General features: G+C 64.4%; 1 protein-coding gene across 1 annotated transcript; it reads right to left on the minus strand.

Annotated features, from left to right (window-relative positions):
• Window positions 1-6,177: 6,177 nt before the first annotated feature.
• On the minus strand, window positions 6,178-10,744 carry LOC148593487 (uncharacterized). The gene is made up of 3 exons (XM_088530790.1): window positions 9,842-10,744; window positions 9,211-9,672; window positions 6,178-6,192 (listed from the first exon to the last, which is right to left on the minus strand). The coding sequence occupies exons 1-3, from the start codon at window positions 10,742-10,744 to the stop codon at window positions 6,178-6,180; spliced, it is 1,380 nt and encodes a 459-aa protein (XP_088386916.1).
• Window positions 10,745-11,767: the final 1,023 nt, after the last annotated feature.

An 11,767-nucleotide genomic window follows, 5' to 3' on the forward strand; every position in this document is an offset into this window, starting at 1 on the left:
ACCTGGCATCCTGCTCTTGTCCTTGTTGTCCATGCGCCGCTTGACACTTCATCCGAAGTTCGGTGAGGGGCACTGCCACGTTCTGCGCGAGCACCTGCAAACCTTGGGCGCTGGGCACCCAGGAGCTCCATGCTCGCCTCCGGCCTCCCGCATGCTCCACAGACCTGGGTGTCTGCGAGCTCACTGCTCACTCTGGATACCCGCAGGCACCCGAGGACATCGGGGTGCCCTCCAGCAGGTGCCCACACGCACCCGAGGGCCCAGGCGTCCGGGCGCCCGCATGAACGCAAGGGCCCAGGCTTGCAGGTACCGGCCTGCAGGCACACTGGGGACAGGCACCCCCACGCACCCAGGTATCCCGGCACCCACACGCACCCCAGGCACCGGGGCACCTGCCTGAGGGCACCCGAGGGGCGCACGTGCTGGGGCAGCCGGCAGGCACCCGCTGGCACGTGGGCACCCAGGGGTGCAGGGCACTCGGGACACACGGCCCCGCAGGGACAATGTGGGCACCCCTGTCCTGAAGGCTGCAGGGGCTCGGGCACCAGCTCTGGGCATCCAGGCTGCACGGGGGAGGCTGCTGTGGGTGAAGGGGCCAGGGGAAGGGTGGCTGGAGGGGCCCGGGCGCCTGTGGCAGGAGGGATCGGGGGCTGTTGCGGGGAGCGAGGGGCGCTGGGGGCAGGAGCTGTGCGGGTGAAGGGTGCTGGGGTGAGGGCCAGGCGGGGAAGGGTCCTGGGCACCGGAGTCTGTGGGTGAAGGGGGCTGGGGGCAGCTCAAGGGGGAGGGGTCCTGGACGGGGGCTGGGAGGGAAGTGTCCTGGGGGTGGGGGGTCCTGGCAACGGGGCCCTGCGGCTGCTGGGGGGAGGATCAGGCTGGGGAAAGGGAACCCAAGGGTCAACGGTCCTGGGGGTGGGGGCACAAGGGGGATGGCTCATAGGGCCTATGGATCAACCGAGCAGATGGGGACCCCCTGGCTGAAGTGTTCAGGGGGTCGGGGCCCTACGGAAGAAGGGTCCAGGGAGCCGGGACCCACGGGGAAAGTGGTTAGGAGGTGGGGGCCCATGGGGGAAGGGGCCGCGAGGTTGGGCTCCACGGGTAAAGGGTCCAGGGAAGCGGGGCCCATGGGTAAAGGGTCCAGGGAAGCGGGGTTCACGGGTAAAGGGTCTAGGGAAGCGAGGTCCACGGATAAAGGGTCCAGGGAAGCGGGGTCCATGGATAAAGGGTCCAGGGAAGCGGGGCCCATGGGCAAAGTGTTTGGGATGAGGAGGTCCGTGAGTGAAGGGCCCAGGGTAGGGGGACCTACGGATGAAGGACCCAGGGGATGGGGGCCCATGGATGAAGTGTTCAGGGCCTGGGGCCCTATGAATAAAAGTTGGAGGGGCTTGGGGTCTTCTTGTGCTGTATCCACAAGGTGGGGGCCCATGGGGGAAGGGTCCAGAGGTTTGGGCCCTTTGGAAGGGTTCAGGGAACCGGGGCCCAGGGGTGAAGGCTTCAGGAGGCGGGGGTCTACGAATGAAGGGTTCAGGGAACTGGGGCCCAGGGGTGACGGGTTCCATAGGCGGGGGTCGATGGATAAAGGGACGTGGAGGTGGGAGCCCATGGGGGAAGGGTCCCGGTGATGGGGCCCTATGGGAGAAGCGTGCAGGGGATCGGGGCCCATGGGGAAAGTGCTCAGGAAGTGGGGCCTGATGGGGGAAGGGGTCGGGAGCTGGAGGCCCACGGGTGAAGGGTTCAGGGGACGGGACCCTTCCGAGGACGGGTGCAGGGAAGAAGGGTCCAGGGACAACGGGTTCGAGAGTTGCGGGTCCACAAATGAAGGGGTCAGGGAACCAGGCACCACGGACCATGGGTTCAGGGAAACGGGGCCCACGGGGGAAGTATTTGGGAGGTGGGGGCCCACGGGGTAAGGGTGCTGATGCGGGGGGACCCTTAGTGATGGGTACAGGAGTTTTGCGCCCGTGAGAATTGGGTCCTGTAGGTTGGGGAATACAAGTTGTGGGCCCTGGGGTCTGGGGTCCACAGGGGATGGTTACTGGGGGCGGGGGCCCACGGGTGAAGGGTCCAGGGCAGCGGGCACTACGGAAGGAGGACCCAGGGAAGCAGGACCCACGGGAGAAAGGTTGGACAGTTGGGGGCCCATGGGGAAAGGGGCCGGGAGGCGGGGGTCCACGAATGAAGGGTCGAGGGGAACAGGGTCTTTGGGTAAAGCATCCTGCAGGTTGGGGCCTTTGGGTGAAGGGTTCAGGGGAGGGGACCCTTCCGAGGACGGGCGCAGGGAAGAAGGGTCCAGGGACGACGGGTTCGAGAGTTGGGGGTCTACAAATGAAGGGGTCAGGGAACCGAGGACCACGGGTGTTGCGTTCCATAGGTGGGGGTGGATGGATAAAGGGATGTGGAGGTGGGAACCCATGGGGGAAAGAGCCGGGTGATGGGGCCCTATAGGAGAAGGGTGCAGGGGACCAGGTCCCATGGGGAATGTTTTCTGGTGGTGGGGGTTGATGGGGGAAGGGGCCAGGAGGTGGGGGCCCACGGGTGAAGGGTTCAGGGAAACGGGGCCCACGGGGGAAGTATTTGGGAGGTGGAGGCCCACGGGGTAAGGGTGCTGATGGGGGAGGACCCTTGGTGATGGGTGCTGTAGTTGTGCACCCGTGAGAATTGGGTCCTGCAGGTTGGGGAACACTGGCTGTGGGGTCTGGGATCTGGGGTCCACAGGGGATGGTTACTGGGGGCGGGGGCCCACGGGTGAAGGGTCCAGGGCAGGGGGCACTACGGAAGGAGGACCCAGGGAAGCAAGGCCCATGGGTGAACGGTGTGACAGTTGGGGGCCCATGGGGGAAGGGGCCGGGAGGTGGGGGTCCAGAAAGGAAGGGTGCCGGGTACCAGGGCCCACGGGTGATGTGTTGCATAGGTGGGGGTGGATGGGCTTCTGGGAATGGGGGTCCATGTGTGATGTGGTCCTGGGGGGGCCGTCCCATGGATGAAGGGTCCCCTGGGCCTAGCCGTGGGACTGAAGGAGCCTGATGTTTCGAGCAGGCGGCTGAGGGATCCTGGGGACGTGTACCCACGGGTGAATGTTCACTGGGACTTTGGCCTGGGGTGGGGGGTCTTGTGGGTGAGGGTTCTATAACAATACAGATGTAGTCGGGAGTTTTGGGGATGAAGGGGCCTGGGGTTGGGAGCCCGAGGTTGAGGTGCCCAGGTGGGACGTGTCCCTGAGTGGGGGGCCCTGGTGTTGAGGGCCCGAAGGTGACGGGTCCAGCTGGTTGGGACCCAGCAGGGAGGGCTCCTGGTGCTGGTGGCCCCACAGCGAGGGCTCCTCGTGCTGGGACCCCCAGGGTGGCAGGTCCCGGTGGCAGCGCCCCAGGGGTACTGGGTGCCGGGGGCCGCAGGGCGAGGGGCGCCGCGCGCGGGGGCACCTGTGTGGGGGCTCGCGGGGCCGCGGGCCCCGTCTCCAGCTGCAGCTCCGGCGTGGGGGGGGCGCTGGGCCCCACGGCCCCCTCCAGCTCCTTGGAGCGCAGCACCCGCGGGGAGCCCTGTGCCGGGCTCGGTGTCACCAGGAGGCACCCAGCAGTGCAGGGGGGCAGGGCCCCCTTCCCCCTGGAGCTCCAGCCACTCCACGGAGTTTCCCTCCTGCCCCAGGAGCCCCTGGCAGCTCTCCAGACCCACTGGAACCCCCAGCTGCACCACAGGGCACTTATGGGATCCCCTCCAGACCCATGTCTGCACCCCAGGGCAACCACTGGAGCCCCAGGTGGCTTGGGAGCCGCCTGCACCCTAGGGCAGCCTGGGAAACCCACAGACCCACTGGGATCCCCCCATTGCACCTTGGGGAACCCTTGGTCTTGCCTAGACTTCTTGGTACCCCCACCTGCCCCTGGGGCTCCATGGGACCCCCAGACCCCTTCAGACCCCCTGTGGCACCACAGGACACTCTGGGGATCCCCAAAACCTTGCAACCCGCTGCCTGCACCCTGGGGCACCCAGGGGACTCCACCAGATCCTTCGGGACCCCCTGTGCAGCACAAGGCACCTTTGCCCCCCTGCAGCCCTCTTGTCACCCCCAGGCCTGCACCCTGAGACACCCTTGTTGCCCTCCAGACCCGCTGGGACCCCCCACCAGGTACCCTGGGACTCCCTTGCTCACCCAGACCCTTTGGGACTCCCCTGCTGCACCCTGGGGCACCCATGGAACGCCCAGAGACTCATCAGAACCCCCTGCTTGCACCTTGGGGCACTCATGGGACCCCAACAAACCCCTTGGGATTCCCCTCTTGCACCACAGGGCACCTTTGGAACCCTCCCCCTGCTACAGATGCCTCGTAACCCCCTGCCTGCATCCTGGGCACCCTTGACCTGCCCCCCCTGCCCCACACACACCCACTGGGACCCACTCCTGCACCCTGGGCACCCTTGGAACCTCCCAGACACACTGACTTCCCCCTGCCTGCATCCCGGGCCACCATTACCCATTGGGATCCCCATGTTGCACCATGGCAACCCCAGGCCCCTTGGAACCCCCATGTTGGACCCTGGGACACTCATGGGATCCCCAGATCCCTTGGATTCCCTGTATTATAAACCCGGGTACCCACGGTACACTGCTGACCCCTTGGGACACCCCAGCCTACACCCCGAGGCACCCATGGGCCCCCCAGACCCTTTGGGACTCCCCTGTTGCACTCTGGGGCATCCTTGGGGCTCCCAGACCCCTTGGGTCCATCCTGCCCATGCTCTAGGGTACCACTGTGCCCCTCAAGACCTGTTGGGACCCCCTGTATGCACCCTGGAGGACCTGTGGTCCCTTCCGACCCTTTGGGACCCCCCCGTTGCACCATAGGGAACCACTGAACCCCCACTCCCACCCCAGACCACTTGGGACACCCCTGTTGCATCCTGGGATCTCCCCAGACACATTTAAACCCCCATGTGGTACCCTGGGGCACCCACGGGACACCATCCCCCCAACTCATTGTGATGCCCATGTTGCACCCTTGGAATCCCCTTGGGACCCTCCTGCCTGCAGCCTGGGGCACCCCTGGGCCCCTCCAGGCCCCTCGGAATCCCCCTCTTGCACCATAGGGCGTCTTGGGAAGCCCCTGGAACCATTTCCCAACCCCTGCCTGCACCCCGGGACAGGTCCCTTGTGCCCTTTGGACCCCGCAGTGCTCTGGGACCCTCACCAAAAGCCCCGATGATCCATCCCTTTGGTACCCCCTCCCACCAGCTCTGCCCTGCGACAGCGATGGGACCCCCCAGACCTCAGGAGCCAGGGGCCCCTTCGATACCTTCCCCACAGACCTCTTTGAGCCCCCCAGATACCCTGGTGTCCCCCCCAGGGGAAGGAACCCTTCGGTCCCGGCTCTCCCACCCACGGGACCCCCTTGGGTCTCACCTGGGGCTCGGCAGTGGTGGCGTCGGGGTTCTTGGCCACTTTACGCACAATCCGCAGCCTCTTCAGGAAGGCTCTGAAGAACCTGGGGAGGATGGGGGCGGGTCAATGGACAGAGTGGGGGCCCGGAAGCCTGGGCCCATTCCCATAATCCCAGCAGGAGACATGGGGACCCCGGGCAGGGTGCGCACGAGCACATGTGTGTGCTGCAAGCAGGTGTCATGGGCATGTGCACGAGCACCAGCGTGTCTCACACACGGGTGACGTGACCATATGCATGAGAACACGTGTCCTGCACACGCAGGACGTGAGTGTGCAGACGAGCACACACGTGTCACAGGAGGCACGGGTGGCCGTGAAGACTCGCACACCTGCCGTGCATCTCCCGTGTGCAGCGCACACACTCGCCAGCTCGCACGCACAGCGCGCACGGATGGCCAGGCTGACGCGCGGCCCCGGGGCCACGCGGGCCCCTGCCACGAGTTGGCAGGAGCGGGCGCAGCGCACACGCACACACGGGCATGGGCACGTCCGAGCACGTGCACACCCAAGCACACGCACGTCCCCGTGCTCGCTTACACACACACACTTGTGCGCAGGCATCTCCATGACTGCAGACAGGCGAGTGTGTTTGTGGGGCCGTGTCACATGGGGAGGGGACACTGGGAGGACAAAAGTGCCAAGTCCCTGCACCCCAGGGCAGAGGGAGGGCAGTGACGGGGACCAGGGGTGGGGGTAGATGGGGACCGGTGGGACCCTGCACCCAAGGGCAGAGAGGGACACGGCCCTCACGGGAAGCGGCACTGGGGGGAAGGGCCACCCGGGCTGTCTGGCACCCAATGCAGGGGGGTACCCAGCCCCAAGGGGGCGGCTCTGGGGGTGCCACGGGGGACGGCATCACCCAGGGGGGCCCAGCGGGGCCGGCACCCACGGGGCAGCTCCCGCCGCCGCTCACCTCGGCACGCAGCCGGCCGAGCTCCGCTTCCCCATGGTGGCTGCGCAGCTCCCGGGCCCCGCCGCCTGCCGCGCGCTCCTGCACAGTCCAACGGCCGCTGCCCACAACAGGCAGCAACGGCCCCAGCCTCCGGCTGCGAGGCCGCAGGGCCCCGGCCGGCCCCTCGCGCCTCGGGCTGCCTCCAGCTGCCGGCTCCCGTGGCCCCGAGCGCCTCTGGCCGCACGGGGATCGCGCAGAGATCGGTCGTGCGGGACTCGCGCCGCCCGCAGCCGCCACCGCCAGCCGCGCGCCTCGCTGCGGCCCCGGGGCCGCCGCCGCCTGCAGCCGCTGCTGCCCAACGGCCGCGTCACGCGCTGGCCCCGCCCATGGCACGCGCCGCCACGCCCCCAGCCTCCCGCTGCGCGCTCATTGGCTGCTTCTGCCACTGCCCCGCCCCGGGTCTCACAACCGCCACCTGATTGGCTGCGGATTAATGAATATCCGATAACGTCAGTAACATTGGAGCCCAGCGCTGCGGCTGGTGCCAGCAGGGGACGCTCATCTGTGGGCTGGAAATGTCCCACTGCAGAAGCCTCTGCTCCCGCCACGTAAGAGGACAGGACACCTGCCCAGGAGCAGGAAGTTGGTTTGTTTCCTCCTGCTCCACGGGCTCTTCACGGGGAGTTAATCCATGCACCAAATGCCCATGGAGAAGCTCCTGGGATGCAGCGTGATTCAGTTCCCTCCTCTGTGCTCCGCAAGTTCACAGGAGGTTTCCCCTTGACTAAATTTTATGTCTCTCTGCATAGGAGCTTCCTGTCTAAGCTCGTAATCCACAGGGATGGAGAGAGGGTGGCAGCTGGACACGCACAGACACCTTTGGACTTTTGAAGGGACAGAGTGGTGGTGGGGTTGTGTTTCCATGTGTTTCCTAAGTAAAGCAGGACAAGGCAATGGGCAGCCTTATGCCAGACTTAGCCTCCAGAAAAACACTAAGTTTGTGTCTTTCTTCTGAAGTTGGGGTCAACAGTACACCAATGCACCCAAGGGATTGCAGCATGAAAGGGCCTCTGCTCTGCCTGTGCGCTCTGTGGGCTCCAGGGGAGGAGGTCAGAGGCCCAGCGTGGTCTTTCAGGGACCAAGGGCTGCATTCGGGGTTCCTGTCCCTGGGAGCACTGCCACTGGAGGTGCAGAAGGGTCTCTGAATTGAATGCCTGGGGCTGTGGCACAGGTGACGGTGCTGATGACAGATGCCCATCCTTGTGGAAGGGAACCTGAGGCTCCAGGAGAGCTCAGGGGAACCCCGGGGATGCCTAGGGGTGGCAGTGAGTGCAGTCTCACCAAACATGAGGCAGCCCATGGTAGAGTCCCCCAAAGACCACGCAGCAAATGCAGGCATGCCTGGGGAAAGGAGGACTTGGCAGTCCCTGGAGAAGCAGGGGGGACCCAGGAGGTGCAGGGAAGGAGGACTGGAGAGTGATTCATGCACTCGCAGTGAAGCAGCACAGGCCGGAGCTAGTGCACCCCTGAAAACACCTCCTGGTCTTGCAAGAGCCCAGGGGTCACTCTGAGAACCATTCAAGAGCCTGGACACGTGCCAGCTGTGCCAGTCGTGAGCAGCCCTGTTTGGCTAGATCTGCTTTCCACCCCAGCCACCAAGGCCAGTGCGGAGTCAGGAGTCACCCATGGCCTTAGGGTCCCACAGCCCCCCTAGTCTTTTCATGGAGATTTTCTGACAACAACTGACAAGGGGAGAAAAACCTTCTGAGGGGTTTATTTGGAGCTGACATTGGCTGTTGCCACCCAGGGCTTGTGTGGGCACATGGCTGCTATGGGGCACGATGCAGCAGCCTCTCTGTAGCCCCCAGGACACGGTGTCTGTTGCTCTGCGCCAGCCCCACTCTCGGGGCCCTGCTGGTCTCTTTCAGCTGTGCTGCTCCTCTCGCTGCCCCACGATGCAGCGGCAGCAGAACGCTCTGCGCAGAGCCCGAAGCGCCGTCCTGAGCCGTGAGCGCCATCGCCGGGGAGCCGCGATGTCCGGGAGGGCAGCGGTGCCTGCGGTGGGAAGCAGAGCTGTGGGCAATGGGCTGCACGGGCGCAGGGCTGCATCTGCCTGTCCCTGTAGCCAAGGGCTTCCCGAGGGGCTGTGGCCTCAGCACAGCAGCCCTCGAGGGCTTCCTGCTGCCAGCCTCGGTGCCGCTCGCTGTCCCAGACAGACCCGCCGTCCTCAGCAGGGCTCTCCACTCGGGTACGTACCTGGCTCAACATCTGCCGTGGGGCTGCAGGAGGATGATGACTTCTCCTCTTGGGGCTCCGAGGCCTCCTGCATGGACAGAGCAAGAACACGCACCCGTCGGCCATCGGCTGCAGCTGCTCAGGGTACCGGTGCCCTGGGGTGCACGGGGGAAAGGGTTTGGGGCTGGGGGAGACTGCCCAGGGCTGCGTGTCCAAGGGAAGGGACCTGCGGCTGGCAGGGCAATGGGACACGGCTCATTGTGGGGCCGTAGTAGCAGGGCTGGGCTGGGGCCGTGATGCACAGGGGAACGGAGGCAGCCGCTGCGTGGCACAAGGGGGCTCGTGCACTGAGTGAGGAGGGGGCTGCTGCTGGGGCTGCCCCTTCCCTCCTCGCTGGGCATCCAGGCCCCAGGGCTGAACGTGGCGCGGGGGTGGAGGGGACGTCAGCCCTGCACCTTTGGCACTTGGAAATGGAGAGGACCCAGCATCTCCCCATGGCAAGGGGCAAATGGCTGGGGGTGACAGTGGAGCACCGTGGACGGGGGATCCCATGGGTGGGGGCAGCTCTGGGCATGCCCTCTGCAACCCTCTCACACAGCTCACATAGGAGCTCCCTGGGATCGTGGGGACAGGTGACATGCTCCATGCTTACCTGGGGAGCAGGGCCTGCAGCCGGGGCAGAAACTGCTGCTTTTGCTTCATGCAGCAGAGATTCCTCAGCTCCTCTGGGCATTGCTGGCTCAACAGAGGGGCTCTCCACCTCACCAGGTCCCTCACTGGCAGCCTCTGCTTCTTTGATGTTGGGCAAAGAGGGCACCTTCTGGAGGTCCATCTCCCTTTCTGCAAACAGGCTGCGGAGACTGGGTCTAATCCAGGTCAAGGAGCTACTTTCCTCCAACTCCTCCTCTGGCAGAAGCTCTTCCTCAGCATCCTCCTCCTCATAGCTCTGCTCTCCTATTTCATCCAGGTCATTCCTGCATGTTCCAATGTTCTGCTTGGGGGCATGAGCATAGAGGCGCTCCAGCACCTCCCACTTGCCCTTGGCATCCTTGAGGAGCTCCACTTGTGTGATCTCTGGTTTCCACAGGTTGTGGAAGGAGTTTCTGGCAAGGAGCTAGGAGAAGAGAGGAAGAATTTGTTAAGGGAGCTTCTTCTCCCAACAGGAAAGGTCTTTTGGGGGTTTTTCTGCAAGTGCTGGGACAACCCGGCTGTCACAGCCTGGCACAGCTGCTGTCCCAGCACCGGGAGGGCTCCCAGCTGGCCCAGCCCTCCCTTGCACTCACCTCCTTGGGTCTCACATTGAGGGATCCTGATGCTGACAGGGAGAAACGCTCCCCATGGCCCTCCTCTTCCTCGCCCTGGCTCTCCTTCAGGCTCTGCTCCTTCCTCAGGAAAGCGGCTTCCCGGATCTGGGCCAAGCTCTGCCCCGTGCGGGCCAGGCAGCTCCTGTCCAGCTCCTCCAGCGCCTCTGTCTTGATGCTGAGCACCCCCAGGTACCGCGCGGTGTTGTCTTCGTGCACACGCAGCGGCCTTCCTTGCACATGGCAGGTGATGCCCACAGGTTGTTGTTTTGGGTCCTGCTGTGCTGGTGCTCCTTGTGGTGTCCCTGTCCCACCATCCTTGCCTGGGGAAGCTGGTGTCCCAGCCCTGCTCACCTCCCTTTCTCCCCCTTGAGTGCAGGGATCCGGCCCTTCCTCAGCTGCAGGGGCTCTGCTTTGGTCACACTCCATGGTCTGGAGCAGCCACGAGCTTGCCTGTGTGCCTTGATCGACAGTGTGTGCCAAGGCATCAGGCTGTGCTGGCTGCTGGCTAGCTCCAGGGCTCGCGTCATCAGGACGGCTCAAGGGGGCAGACCCCATCCCCACGCCTGCATCCTCCAGACCCACAGTAGGAGGTGTGGGGCCATGCGGGACAGGCCCCTGACTCTCACACCTCAGTTCCGTGCCAGTTTCTCCATCAATGTCCTGAACGAGGCTGACAGGCTCCGGTGAGAAGGGCGATGGGGATTCCAGTGGGGCCATTTCACTGCAGCACCCGGCACTGACGTCTTGTGCAGAGCTGGGTGGCACCACCGCAATGGAGGAGCTGCTGAGTCCAGCCTCCTCCGAAACACCTTCAGCTGCCATCGCACCCTGCTCGGGATCATCCGGGGCAGAAGAGGCCGCTGCTTCTTGAGGATTCTCCATCGCAGGCACTTGCCCTTCAGGAGGAATGGTCTGTGCTCTCAGGAAAAAGGAGGAGCTTCCCAAGAGCTGCTGGCTTTTCAGGGATAGACTCATCCTCTCATCATCCCCTTGAAATATCCTGCCTTCTCCCACTGATGATGTTGAAGACTCAGGCTTGGATCGAGGCAGGAACTGCACATGCCCTTGATTTACCTGGATGAGAGCGCTAGTTTCTTGCTGGGGTCTTTGAAGTGGAGGCAGGGCAAGATGCGATGGCTTCAGCTTCTGCTCTTCCCTTCTCTTCCCTGAGTCCAGAGCCATTCCAGCAGCAGGAACAGATGGGAAGCATTCCCTGGCAGCAGCTTTGCTGGAATTTGCAGCCACCCTCTCCAAAGCCATGTTCATTCTGTCCAGGACTCTCCTGGCCACCTCTTCCTTGTCCAGGGCAAAGGCCCTGCCTTTGGGTGAAGACCTGCAGGACGTTTCCAGAGCAGGCAGCTTGGTGTGACTTGCAGATCCTGCTGGTTTAACTGCAGAGTCCTCCAGGCCTCCCTGTGCCTGCCAAGCTGCCTTGGCTGGGAGAGGTGGGAAGCTGGGCACATCTGATGTCCCCGCTCTTCCAAGAGTCCTGCCAAGACAGGTCCTGCTGGGTCCTAAAGGACTCTTCCTTACAGGCCCGGTGAAGGGATGCAGATCTTGCACTGTGCAGGAGACATCACTGGCCTTGTCCTCCATGACCTGCAATTGAAGCCCACCACACAGGCCAGGTTACTGGTGTCCTTTTCCCTCCCTCCATGCTTCCCAGATGGACGCTTGGCTGTCACCGCCGTTCAGCTCTGTACCTGTGCGATGCCATGTTGGGAGCAGTGTGAGCCCTGAGGGCCGGGCAGTGGCGGCAGCCGGTCCCTTTGGTGGGACGAAGCTGGAGTCTGTCTGCGCTGCACTGCTGCGGGCAGCTCCTGCTGGCCCACCTGTGGGGAGAAGGAGGCCCGTGGTGGGGGCACTTGTGTTGGTACGAGCAGCTCCTAAGCACAGGAAACCCCA

The sequence above is a fragment of the Tinamus guttatus genome, unplaced genomic scaffold (assembly GCF_059628265.1).
Source record: "Tinamus guttatus ecotype Peru unplaced genomic scaffold, ASM5962826v1 Tinamus_guttatus_pri_ptg000387l, whole genome shotgun sequence".
Taxonomy (NCBI): domain Eukaryota; kingdom Metazoa; phylum Chordata; class Aves; order Tinamiformes; family Tinamidae; genus Tinamus; species Tinamus guttatus.